Source organism: Dermacentor variabilis, chromosome 7, assembly GCF_050947875.1.
Source record: "Dermacentor variabilis isolate Ectoservices chromosome 7, ASM5094787v1, whole genome shotgun sequence".
Lineage (NCBI taxonomy): Eukaryota > Metazoa > Arthropoda > Arachnida > Ixodida > Ixodidae > Dermacentor > Dermacentor variabilis.
This window is the reverse complement of record NC_134574.1, coordinates 127,858,529-127,872,745: the sequence shown is the minus strand read 5'-3', so window position 1 is coordinate 127,872,745 and position 14,217 is coordinate 127,858,529. Positions and strand designations below refer to the sequence as shown.

General features: G+C 49.1%; 1 protein-coding gene across 6 annotated transcripts in view; it reads left to right on the top strand.

The window, feature by feature from the left end:
• LOC142587887 (uncharacterized) overlaps window positions 1–14,217 on the top strand; it is a 171,857-nt gene that overhangs the window by 122,957 nt on the left and 34,683 nt on the right. For all 6 annotated transcript variants that reach the window (XM_075699214.1, XM_075699213.1, XM_075699216.1 and 3 more), the window contains exons 4-6: window positions 6,307–6,473; window positions 7,406–7,541; window positions 13,889–14,134. In XM_075699214.1, the coding sequence (XP_075555329.1) occupies window positions 6,307–6,473; window positions 7,406–7,541; window positions 13,889–14,134 (549 nt within the window). The remainder of the gene's footprint in view (window positions 1–6,306; window positions 6,474–7,405; window positions 7,542–13,888; window positions 14,135–14,217) is intronic.

The following is a 14,217-nucleotide window of genomic DNA, read 5'->3' as shown; positions in this document are numbered from 1 at the left end:
AACGCACGACTCTGGTGACAGAAGATGACTGGGAGAAGCCTTCGTCGAACTGTAGGCGTCAAATAGTATGACGATAAGGATATTCTGTTCTGCTACGCTGCAGACGCAAATGAGGTAAGGGAGAGATCAAGAAGGCAGAGAGATATAAAGGACTAATGTTAACTCAGCATTTTCTCTTCGCTGCCGATTCCCCAGGGAGGCATGGCAAGATTGATTTCATCGCTCCTTACATATACAGCGAAGCGTTGCAACGTGTCCGTGGGGATTCGTGTCATGCGGTTTCGCGCGACCAACGTGATGCCTCTAGGGCAAGCAGGAAGCGATTTCGCGAGGCGCCGTGCGAACTGCGAGCCTTTTCAAAAGTCTGAAATTCAGTTCTGCACTCCCAAGTACAGCATTACGTCTGTGCGGAACTGTATGTGTGTGTGTGGGGGGGGGGGGGTTGCATGCGTCTATATACATAGCTTGCACGTACGTCATTCAAGGATACTCCGCGACTTCCGGTTTACGGCGGCGCCATGTTGGGGAACCTACAGGCCTATGCGCGCGCCTGTTGATAAGGTTCCCCAAGATGGCGGAACGTAGCGGAAGCAGACGACAACAGCGGATGTGACGTCACGTGCATACTATGTATGCTGTGTCGGTACGTAGAGCTGCGAAAGCGCCATGCCGACTCTCAAGCGACGCTTCTCTCCTTCTTGGCGTCCGCACGCCGAACTCGTACGTCTATCACCGCGCGTACGAGTCCTGCCTGAAAGATAGGGGGCGGGTAGCAACGTAGCCTTGTTCTCGACGGCGCCAGACATAGCGCTGAACGCTCATAACGCCGTCGTTCCTCGTATATTCGTCCGGCACCTGTCGCGAGCGCGTTGCTTCGGCAGCCGCATACAGAGGTACGGAAGCCGGAGAATGTGGCGCCCTCTAGTCAACAGCGCGCAAGCGTTCCGTCGGGCCAAACGCAAGAAAAAAAAAGCAAAGCAATGCAGAAAGTCGCCCTGGGCCATGCCGATGTCGGCTGCGCGGTGGCTTCAGAAGGCAACGCGAGGAGGCACCCCCCTCATTCGAGAACAAACGCGCATAATATACAAACGCGCGTTTAAAGCTGCCGAAACGAGAACCGAAACTACCGTGCTGCTCGAGAGAGAAAAAGATCCGAGACGCCGATCTGGAGCGGCGCGGAGGAAAGCTGAGAGATAGGGAGGGAAGGGGGGAGCGGCCGTTGGAGCGGCGAGGAGAAGAGAAAGTGGAGAAAGAGGGAGAGAGGGTGGACGTTGGCATGTCGGCGAGGCCGTCTGTCCCCTTTGTCTTTTGACTGTTCGCGAGGGGACCGCGCCGCGGAATGCTCTTCAAACACGCGTTCTCGGCGGCGTTTTATAGACTGCCGCCGCTGTAACTGCCTCCTTGTTCTGTTTAGGTTTGGCGTGATGATGCATTCTCTCTCCTTTCTCCTTCATCGCCCTCTTAACTCTCTTCCCCGCCTCCGGGCGCCACTTTCGTTGCCAGTGCAGGTCTGGTCGTCGGCGCTTTTCGTCCGACATTCTTGGGTGACGGCTATGAATATGGTTTTTCTTTTACGGCGCGGTAGCTGTAGCTTAGGATGCACGCGTTTCTTGCGACGTTTCGGTCTTCAAACCGCGCCGGCCCCCGCTTTTGCTAGCTGGAGTTAGCTGCGGTCACCCTACTCTGTAATAAATGTAGAAACTTTTCGTCTTGGGCAACGGCTATGCAAACTTTATGCGCAACCTTGGATGTCACTTATATTTGATAACGATTGTGCGAGATTCTTTCGATGTGATGTGGTGAGTGTACCATATAAAGGCACTGTGTTTCCGGTGCTGATATTCGCGGCACCACATGTTTTTTTGCGACTTATAGCGTGCATTGTTCTTTTCATATCGTTTCGTCATTTTCCTTTCTTCTTTAATAGTGTTTGGCAGTTTGGGATAGTTGGTCATTAGGAGGCCTAGCTTATCATTTTATTTCTTCAAAAAATAAAAACAATAGGCGTCACAACTCAAAGAAAGCCTCTTATTCATCTAATAACTACCGATGGTCACAGAAATTCGATTTATGCGCTCAGAAGTGAGCAATAATGTTTGTAAGCCAGTCCTCTCACCCAAGAAAAGAAGAAAAATAAACAGATGGAAGCTTCGAGTTTACGAACTATGTAGGTCTCCGAAGGTACAACAGTTGATGCTGTGCTAGGACACCTAGCAAGCAGTCGTCGCCTATGACGTCATATGTAGTCATTTGAGCGGTACGGTGTTAACTTTTGTACGCAATATAAAAATCTGTATAAAACTTCTATGGCGTGTCGCTGACTCTCCCCCCCCCCTCCCCCACAAAAATAAAGGAATTTGTGGCAGAAACCATCAGTGGTGATTGCCAACGTCAGCGATAGCTTTCTTGTGTGACGTGCTAAACATACCCCCCATGCCATGCGTGTATCACGAAACACTATGGGCACATCAGGAGACACACACACACACACGAAGTGGGGATCTCGCTGCCAGCCACAATGCTAATCTGGTACCGCGACGTAGTACATCAACGTATGCGTTGTTGCAATCACATCATCCCAGTTGAAAATCCGCATAGCAACTCCCGCTAACCGTAGCATCCTGGCTGCAACTTCGTTGCAATGGCTGTTCCCCATCAAGCGACCGCCCTCGCCGAAAAAGTGCCCGTTGTGGACGGGGCGCTAGCCATTTAATATATTTAACGCTACGTGCCCCTTGTGCCACCTTGGCACATTCTTTACTTGCGGTTGGCCGAGAATGGGAACGTACTGCTATCCCAGACGCAGTGCCGAAGTTGTCTTGTTCGGCGCGACACACTCAGTGATGACCCAAAAGTTGTCTACTGGGCCAGACAGCAGCTAGCAGCAAGTTGTCTATTCGGGCACATCGCACCCAGTGGCCCATGTTGTATAATCGGCAAGGTGGTAGGCAGCCTACACCTTGTGACCCAAGTTGGCTCTCCTACTTCAAACTGCCAGAAACGGACAAACCGCAATGTAGGGGGACAGAGCCAAAGAAAGCTATCGCATTCAACATAGCTATTCTGGTTGTTTGAGAAGTTGGAGAGAATACCGCTCGCTTTGAATCTCGGAATGTTCGTGGCACTACCGAAATATTCCTTCAACACTCAGCGAAAGAAATAACAAGGTGTGTTCTGTTACGGAAGTTAGCGCGGCACCTCGGACTTTATTCACTGCGGGTAGAGATCTTGTGCGCTGCTCTTTGAAAAGAATGCCGTAACGATTTCAGAACGGCGCGGCGGTATCGTAAAAGTGTCAGCCTGTTTTCAGCCCGTTCAGGAATCGAATGTTGTGAGAAAACGACAGGCGCGCCGAACACATCTATCCTCTTTTTTTTCCTGCTGGCCAGGCCAAAGAAGGGTCACGTCGCTTTCACTGTTGACGCGAAGAGTACTCGAAAAGTGCCCGAGAAAGGAGACTCGATTGAGGGTTCCCGATGGCTCGTAAAAACACCGCTCAGCATATTTTTTTTTTCGGCACTAAGCCGCTTTCAATGCAGCAGGATGCGAAACTGCGGCAGAGAAGAAAGCCTTTCTAAGAACGCCTTTCGCCCGAAGGTCACAAGGTGTGTCGGGTTACCGGCAAACGTTCTTTTTTGTTGTTGTTGTTATTCCTCTGTCTCAACTTGCTGGTGAAGGGAGGTGGTAAAACGAATGGGGAGAGGGAACTAAAGAAAGAAGGAATGGAAGAGAGAGAGCGAATGCACAAAAAGCAGGGAAATCGACTGAATTAAGGAAAAGAGGAGCTAGAAAGAAAGAATTGAAAAGCTTACGAGCTAATAAGGGAAAGGAAGACGTTGAAAGAAGGAAATAAACAGCAAGTGAAAGAAAGAATGAATGAATGAAACAGAGAAAGAGTGAAAGAGAGAGTGAATGAAGAAAATAGAGAGTGACGCAAGTAATAGGAAAGATAGTGAACGTAAGGGAGCACGGGTGAATGAAAAAAAAAAGAGGTGATTGAGTGAATTAAGGCAAGCCGGATAGAATGAGAAAGAGGCAAAGGAAGCAACAACAAAGACGAATGAGAGAGAGAAAGAAAGGAAATACTTGTAGCTATGCGAAGATAGTTCTTTTTTTGCATATTGTACAAGGTGTACGTGGACGTTATATTGGACTTCTTTTCATGGTTCCCCCAGTTTTAAGTGCCTTGGGTTGCTTGCATAAATTACAGCTGTCTTTTGTTTTTCGTATCCTTTATCAGGAGCATCAGGGGCCGTCTTAGGTTCCAAAAGAGTGCGTTCTCCCCTTCCTCTCTCTCTATACTTTTACGCCTCGCAGTCTTTTCGTTGCTACCAGGGAAAGCGACTACAACTTGCTTTTCTTTTTCCCCCAGAAACTTGCAGTGCTGCCTTGCTATGAAAGGCAGTCTTGCCGTTCGGAGACTCGTAAAAGAAGAATTTGAGGAGCCGCACTTCGTGTGGCGGCTTGCCAAAGTGAGCGGACACGAGAACTAAAATTCCGTAAAAGAAAAAAAAAGACATAGTGCGTGTTTCGCTTGTGATTCGTAAAGTCGCAGACAGGCACAAACATCACCTAGGATCCCGTGACGATGAACTCGATACCGGCGAGTGAATTCCGGCCACTGGAGACGATGCGGATAGCTTATGTACCGTGCTTACCCTTTATATATATATATATATATATATATATATATATTGTTGCGAAGCACAGAGTGCAAATTGTTCAGGTGAATTGCACGGAGAGGGAGACGTTACTTCGAGGACAATCATGTCGACTTGCTCGATAAAGAAACTTGCTATGTTTACCTTTCTAATTGATATCGATTCTGGGACAACTCGCGCAGTGTGGAAGTAAATTCACTCTAGGAAAAGCAGAACGGAACCAAAATGGTGACTACTTAGTTCAGTTAAAGGTGTTGAAAGGTGTTTAAGCTTGTTCGTTGCTCCTTCTTCTTCTTCTTTACTAAATGTGAAGAAATAGCAAGTTTGGCCGCAGATTGGACTAGAAATCCCCAAATTACAGGTAGGAAAAAAAAAAACAAGAAACAAGATAAGGCAATGAAAAGAAAAAATCAACCGTCGGAACCCTGTAACAAAAGGGCAAAACACACACATGGCCGAAGCCTTGCTCACTTCAAAGCTATTCACTTTACAGCAGTCACACAATTTGCGATATATATATATATATATATATATATATATATATATATATATATATATATATATATATATATATATATATGAGAGAGAGAGAGAGAGAGACTCGTCAATTACATCTCTGTCGATAGGCCTCACTTGTCATCGAGATACGTGTCTGCAATTGCAACAAGTACGTGGCCTGAGTGATAACTTTAAGTGAATTAGCGAATCTCTTTAGGTGACTACTTTAGCATTGCAACTTTTCAAGCATATCTATACCTCTTCCAGTAAACGATCTGTACGGTGTGAAGTCACAGAACGGTGCTGGGTACCCCGTGCGATATTCGAATAACGCAAACAACAGTGTCGGCGAGAATCCCAAGTGCAACCAAGTTCGGCAGTTACAATATGTAGTTACAGTGAAAACATGTAGTTTTTTACAGAAGAACTAGCGGCGTCTCACCGACTGAGAGGGCGTGGGCTGGCGCTATACTGTGATTGATTTAGTGATTTGTTTATCACGAATTATATGTGCTGGCAACAAGCACAACGCGTCGCCGGCTTCTTCGCAAATATAAATTGTTAAATAAAAGGTAAAGAAAAGAAGCGCACTGATTGCGAAATGAAATGTTTCGACTGTTTAGCGTTTCGCAGCCAAGACGAGGGAAAGCCGATTGCAAGAAAAATAAGCATAAATGGCAAATGTGCAATGGTCCTCACAGTATGACTCGTGCAACTCTGCTGAAGCGCTCGCTGATTTGTGACACTTCTCGCCCGACTTGGAGCATGACTGGACTCGTGCCGAAGCGAATCTCAATAGCTCTGGCGTTGCGCTGCTGACCTCGATGTTCTGGGTTCGATCCCGGCTACGGCGGCCGCATTCCGATGTAGGCGAAATGTAAAAAAAATAAAAAAAGAAAGAACGCGTGTATTGTGCAATGGGCGCACGTTACAGAATCTCAGGTGTGCGGAATCGATCCGGAGCCGACCACTACGGCGTTCCGCACAAACCTACCCTGAGCAGTTTCGGAACGTTAGCCCCCACTGCTATACATTAGTTGCAACCCTACAACCGTAATGCTTTCAGGCTCCACTTACCCTTCCCAACTAACGCAGCATTCGCACTTGGTCCTTTTGCTCGTCTCTCGTGCAATGCACGCACACACAGACATGCCGACGCCTGCTGCCGCCAAGGTGCTGGTCACCCAGGTGACTCCCAGCAGCCTGGGACTGGCTTGGGACGACTTCAAGCTGCCCAGCTACGACTCCGGCTACGTGGTTCAGCACAGGCTCCTGACGGCCAACCGCGGAGACGCCCCCTGGGAGAGAGAACAGGTGAGCTCGAGCCACTGGGACGGTGTGCCTGCCCGAAGTCGCGTGCTGCTGACGCTAGTGTTGGTTTTACGCTGATGGCACCAAGGAGTTCCATATATGATGGTTACGAAACTGAATTCACCAACGGGACGAATTGCCGATTAACTCCAGGGGGCGAGCAAGGTGCTGTAACTCAGTGTCGCCGATTCCCACTGCACACAATATCGTAGCTTTGTTTTTCGGATTGACGATGACTTCTTTGACTTACACGTTGGTCTCATTGTTGTTCTTCGCAATTCGTTTGTGTGGCCTGCTTGCTCTCTCATTCCGACGAACCCGACGACAGTGCTCTGTTCGAGCCCCAGGGCAAAAGTACTCATTTTCTTCTTCTTATAACGGGGTGCTGTCTGTCTCAGTAACGCGTGTGAGTTACTTTCGTATCTAATGGCTATATTACCAGCATAGTGCCGACCTTCCCCTTTGTCTCACACACTCACGATGCATGTGTCTGCAGGCGCAACTTGCCCGTGCTTATTCCGGCCAGGGATGGCAGAGAAGATGTCGCTAGAATTGCAGGGCACGTACACTTGGTGTCAAAGTTAACGTGCTGTGAAATCCGGAGTAAAAAACAAAGGTCGTTCAACCGAACAGTTGTTGACCGTAGCTACTAAAGCTGTAGGATGCTATGCTCTTCACATATAGTAGCAGAAGTTGTAAATCACAATACCAGAATGTGCCAAGGCTGCTTAAATTTACTGCGTTCCTGAATTTTGCGCTGCCATCGATGCAACACTCATCGCCTCTTGTTTGCTGGGCTAGTTGGTTCATGCATTGCTATGCCGTAAAAAAAGAAAAAGAAAGAAACCCTAAACAATGTGAGGAAATGAATATATGCGTAAAAAAGAAACGAGGCGTTTGTATCAGCTGATTACCCATTGCCCTGTCGTTCGCAGTTCGGCAACATACCGCTGGCTACCCTGGACAACCTGAAGCCCCAGACTGGCTACCAGGTGCAGGTGTCTGTCTGGGACGACAAGGAAACCGGCAAGCTCGGAGCCACCTCTGAGATCCTCACTGTCTTCACAGCAGGTCAGTCAGTACTCGCCACCCACATATCAATGCCCTTGTTTCTTTGCATGTCCGAATCTCCGCGGACATTCACGTCGGCTATTATTTGTGCCTCTTTGAAGTTGTTTGATTCTCAGACAGATGTGAAGGTTGACCACGAGACAGGAGGCTACTTATCAGCCGCATTTAAGAAATCAACTCTGTTTCTTTGATTTATAGTACCCAGAAGGATACCGTCCAGACACAGGCATGCTGGGCCTACGCTAAGTAGTGCACACGAAATCAACACACTACGGTTAACCACAGAGGCTTCCCATACGCGTGCTCTTCAGTGTGATACAGATACAGCATACAGCACTGCGAATAAGAGCGCTAGTGTCACGCGTACATTCTTACATTGCCCATGTAAACCAGGATCAGACATGTTGTTGTAAGTAGTGTTTGTAACGACGTTTGCAAATTAGATCAAAGTAGGTCACTGTTCACAAGGAAATGCCGAAGGACAGTCGAGGCACATTTCTGCTGTGAAGTGCTTGAATGAAGACCAAGAACTCTCACTCACTCACTCACTCACTCACTCACTCACTCACTCACTCACTCACTCACTCACTCACTCACTCACTCACTCACTCACTCACTCACTCACTCACTCACTCACTCACTCACTCACTCACTCACTCACTCACTCACTCACTCACTCACTCACTCACTCACTCACTCACTCACTCACTCACTCACTCACTCACTCACTCACTCACTCACTCACTCACTCACTCACTCACTCACTCACTCACTCACTCACTCACTCACTCACTCACTCACTCACTCACTCATCTAGCACACTGCGGACATTCTTTGAGCTAGTGCTCCACTGAAGCTTACGTGCTGTCTCAGTGTCTCACCGTCTCCTTGTTCTCGGGTATTATCATTTTCCTTTGTGTTTCCTAATCGGAGCAGAAATCTGTCACGCACCTTGAAGTTCTCGTCGTCACAATGTGCACAGCCGTCGACACGATGTACAATAGAACTAACATCTACATATGCATATGACAGTGCTATTAGGACAATGCTACACACTGTGCTATCCTGCATGTAATAGCACTGCTAAATGACATTCAGCGTCCCTATTGTTGTATCGCTAACGGCAAGCTCCACCACCGGTATGTGCTGTAATGTGCAGAAGATTCCCCAGAACTTCTCAAAACCGTGATTGGACATCACTTGGCGGTACGGTTACCGCCAAGCATTGCGAAAGGCGTAGTGATATGCTTGAAGTACATCCTCACATAAAAACGATGCAGACGTCTTTGCTAGTTGAAGCAACAAAATGGAGGTCAAAACCGGAGGTGGGAAGGTCCGTTAGTAAGCACAGGGGCGCGGAAGCCTGAAAGAACGCTCGAAACGAGGTAGCCAACAGTCTCGCGACAAGTGCGGCTTGGCATGGCTGGCGGCTTTCCGCGAACAAGATGGCTACCTTGCAAAAGTAAGGCCTTTACGCGACCGCTTTCACACTTCGCGTTGCGCGCATTCACGTCAACTAAAGAGTCACGCCACGCCCACGGGTTCGTCGTCGGTCTTCTCGGTGAGTTGGCGCGACGTTGACGACTGCAGCTGTCAGCTTTCTTTTTTTTTTTCTCGCCAATGTTCCGCCTACCGACTTCGTACGCCCGTTTTCAGTGGCGCATTTTGCTTACGCTACACCGTGACATAAAGCCTCTTAAGCGCGTGTGTGCGTGCTCATGGAACCCGCAGTGGTACACTCAGTGCATAGGACGTAGGTAGCAGCAAGCATTAATGAATACCACCTCATCATTCCCAACATTTTCCTACAGCCAGTACAAGGCAACCCGACAACATACCATTTATTGTGCTTGACCTCCCTGTATCTGTTCTTATATTTGCCCATCTCACACACTCTCACCAAAGCTGCAATCTGTGTCTATTATGAATGTCTGTGTGTGTGTGTGTGTGTATTGTGCCTGTCTATCCTATCGTGTCTGTCACGTAAATCTGTTGGTCTGGCCTGTTGTGTCTGCCTGTCTGTAGTGCCTGTCTCTCGCGTCTTCTATGTCTGTCATTCCGTATGGAATTCGTAAGGCATACTTTGTCGTCACCGTTCCACTTTCTTCTTGCGTGTTTCTCACGCGTATATTATGCGGTCCCCAACACAAGCTGCGTGCCTGGTGTCCGCACTCGCGCGACATTCGCGCTTCAGAAATGTAAGTCCGCGTAGGATGCACGGCGAATTACATGACAGTCATTCACGCCCGAGAGAGCCGGTGTCGCAATAGCTTCGGCATGTATCGAACATCCCTTTGTCACGAGAACGTGAGCTTCGCTTGGGACAGGGCACTTTTTCGTACGTAACCTTGGAATCGTGCCCGGAAAGGCCAAATCGACCAGAGCGCCGTGGCCGCAAATGCATGTATTTATCGCTAGTCGGAGCCTGCAATTTTCTTCCGAGACTAATTTTACGGTTCGCGATGCCCCATTGGAGGTCACTGATGGCGCATGGAACCGCCATGAATCTTCGATTAAAAGCACCGTCCATCGTGGAGTCGGTGAAGGAGAAGAAAAGGAAAAAAATAAAGGAAAGCGTTGTGCCGTGGAAAAATGTGCGGAAAACATTTGTCCCATCACGTGCTTTGTACACGTCGACAAAGGATCCAAAAGTTAGGATATTGCAATTGAGCAAATTAAGAAAAACCATTTAGCTACACCGTTACTTGGGGTACTTGAAGTAAACTTGAAGCATAACGACGTGACTTCATAAGGACTGAAAATCGTGCGTCGAGCGATGGAACGAAATGCGTTACAGGCGTGACGTTCAAATGCAATACAGAGATAGTATTGACTAGAACTCTGATATTCTATAATTGAGATCAAGAGAGCAGCAGAATTAAAGGCTTTGGGGGAAGGGAAGCAAAACCAGTTGGATGACAGCCCGGAATCGGGTGGTGTGATGAGATGAAGATATTTGCAGGCATAAGACGGATGCAGCTGACGCAACACAGGGTTGCCTTTACATTTCAGGGAGACTCCTGTAATGAATATGATGTAATGACGACTACGACGACGATGATGATAGTGGTGGTGATGCTAACGACGACTGCTCTTAGAGCGTTCAAAAGCGTTGAGCAGCTCGATTCTACGGGGCTTCCAATCGGTTCTCCGGTCTCTCTACGAGTACAGTCGTTGTGTCACAAAACCCGCCCACGGCAACGTATAGAGGCTGCTGCTGCTGCAGCTGCTTGTAGGTGCCTATAGAGGTCAACGTTCCAGCGTTTTTTTTTTTTTTAGGTGCTGGAGTACGTTCCGCATACTTTAGAGAATTTTACAGCCACACGTTTAATCAGTAGGGTCCGAGACGTACGCGGCATGTTTCACGCCTTGTTCTCGTTATTTGCAGCGCGATATTCAGCGGTTATCTCGGCACGCATACAATCGCTTGAGGGGGGAGCGCCCGCAGGGGGACGTGTACATATGTGGGTCGTGATCGGTTCGATCAGCGGACGGACGGTGTCGTATGCGACAAGGAATGCGCGACCCACTGGCTGTGAATGGGTACCGTGACTCGGTATTTGTGTTCCTTGCGCGTCCCAAGGGCACGACAGCTTGGGCTACATATCTGCGTATATATATATGCATTGAAGAGCGCGCCGCAGTCCCGCACGAGGAAAACTATAAACAGGGGGGGGTGAGAGCGGCACCCCCCGCTGCCGATGGCGGTCCTGCGCGTTGTCTCCCTGACCTCATTGGCGACCCCGCGTGTGGGGGAAATAAAAAAAGGTCCCAAGATACGTCGGTCGGTCGGTCGGTGTGCGCAACTCGAGACGTGGCCGAGCGTACCCCCCATGCAGACGCAGGCATTTCGGACTCAAGGTTAGATCACAAAGAACTTGTTTCTTTTTGTTTTGTTTTCTTTCTTTCTGTTCTTTTTTTCTTTCTTTCGTTTTGTTCTTTCTGTTTCAGTCCTGTATTACGTCGCTGTTGCCTTTATGCGTGCATGAACAAATGCATGTATATTCTGTTGTATCGCGTCGCCCGGTACGAATGGGCTCTGAATTTCGCTTTGTGGACGCCATGCAACTCTTTGCGCAGTACTAATCCCCTTCCTCGTAAGCTTTTCTTTTTCTTCATCGGGGTCGTACGCATTCAATGCGGCGAGCATTTGCTGTGAGCGAGCCACAGTATATTGATCTCTGGGCACTTTTATTATGTTTTTTTTTACAGCGAAGCTGTAAGAGCCTCTCGGTGGTCGGCATTTTTCGTGTCCGTCCGTGAGCAGAAATTATCATCATCAGCAATGGCTCGTACCTCCCTAATTAAGATAAAATGCAATGACTGAACCCCCTCTATATAGAGAGGCTACAAACACTCAGCAAAGTCACGCGAACAGTGCATACATTCATTCAAATCACGCGTACAACGATAGAACGTACCGAACAGCGTACGTTTCAACAAAGAACAAGCTCAAAACAAACATCTGTCATCAGCAGTAGCGGCTCATAACCCCGTAAGCAATGAATGGCTCACCCTCGCAAGCAAGCAAGAAATGCAACGGCCCATACTGCCATAAGCAATGGCTCATACCCCCGTAAGGCAGAGGCTACAGGCGCTCAGCAAAGCGTAGCGAACAGTGCATACATTCCTTGAAATCACCTATGCAACACACAGAACAGCATGCGTTTCAATTAAGAACAAACTCAAAACAAGCACCCGAACCATAAATTAAGCATTACATACCCCTCACAGCAGTTGTAGTGGGGCATCAGCTTAGCTGGACATCCACTTTCCGCAGGGACGGTATGGCGTGTCAACTTTTACAGAGAAGCTGTTTGTGTGTAGGGCTCCGCGCATTTTTCGCGTCCGTCAACAAGCCTGTCTGAGAAAAACTATCAACACCAGCAATGGCTCGTACCACTGCTCGCGTGTTCGTCGTCGTCTTCTTAAACAGCCGCCTGTGATGCCGCTCGTCATGCTAGCGTTCCCATATGCCCATGAGAGTGGCCTGTTGGGCTAGTTGGTACATGATTATGCTAGGAGAACGCCAGCAAACTTGAGAGTAGGAAAAAATCGAGAGGCAGACATAGACAAAGAGACAGGAAGGTGGCTGGACTAACAACTGTTGTTAGTCCAGCCACCTTCCTGTCTCTTTGTCTATGTCTGCCTCTCGATTTTTTCCTACTCTCAAGTTTGCTGGCATTCTCCTAGCGTTCCCATATGCCCCTCCCTCTGCGAAGGCGTCGACGGCACTGGCCCACTGCCAGTCGGTACGGTGATTTCGGTCTAAAATTCCTTGCCTCAGTATATCGCGAAATGAAAAAAAACGAGTGTATATAAGGAATGTGTAACACAAATGAACGAGGTTGTATATGAAACCTTTCGTCACGATGACCACCAATCAAGACAATAAATGTGTCGGTACCTTTGTTTAAAATTGTGTCACTTCTTTGTCGTGTGCTACACAGCTTCGCCGGTCACCCGACTTCGCAGAGTGGAATGGCTCATGATTCCGTTTTTATTAGTTCTTCCGCATACTGGCGGATCCCACGTGTCCGAATAATAGAGGAACGTGTGCACGATACAGTGAGCATATAAGCAGAATATATAGGGAATATACCACGCGGCCTTCATTAGCTACGTGTTTACACAAACAGACGACAAAGCCGACTTCGGTGCAGTTCTTGTGGGTTCCCATCCCGCAAACATTGGCGTGAGGTGCTCTTCAAAAGAGAAGGCGCCACAATGTAACCCTGCAGTTAGAGCCTCGCAATCCCGTGCACCTGACGCGTCACCCTTGTCGACGTCGCTTCCAGACGGCGTGTTTAGACGAACAGACGACAAAGCCGACTTCGGTGCAGTTTTTGTGGGGTGCCAATCCGCAAACATTTGCGTGAGATGCCCTTCAAAAGAGGCGGCGCCACAATGTAACTCTGCAGTTAGGTCCCGCATTCTCGCACATGTGACGTGTACGTCACCCTTGTCGACGTCGCTTCCGGACGGCGCGTTTACACGAACAGACGACAAAACCGACTTCGGTGCACTTTTTGTGGGGTGCCAATCCGCAAACATTGGCGTGAGATGCCCTTCAAAAGAGGCGGCGCCACAATGTAACTCTGCAGTTAGGCCCCGCATTCTCGCACATGTGACGTGTACGTCACCCTTGTCGACGTCGCTTCCGGACGGCGCGTTTACACGAACAGACGACAAAACCGACTTCGGTGCACTTTTTGTGGGGTGCCAATCCGCAAACATTGGCGTGAGGTGCCCTTCGAAAGAGGCCGCGCCACAATGTAACCCTGCAGTTGGGCCCCGCGTTCTCGCCCATGTGACGTGTACGTCACCCTTGTCGACGTCGCTTCCAGACGGCTGCGTCCGCTACAACCGCACGTACCGCGTGGGCGACGAGTTCACCGAGGGCTGCGACCTGCGCTGCGTCTGCCGGGGCAACGACGAAGGCGACTGCAAGGAGCGCTGCCAGGAGCCGTACGTGCGAGCGGGCGCCATGGCCTCGGACCCGCTCTGCTACGAGAAGGCGCTGCCCGACGACCCCTGCTGCGTCAGCGTCCGGTGCGCGCACAGCAAGAACCACCCGCACCACGACCCCGCGCGTGAGTCCACCTTCCGTTGCTTGAACAGTGAAAATGACAAGTGTCGAAGTTCTTGAGCCGACGCTGGCGTCAATCCTTAGCGA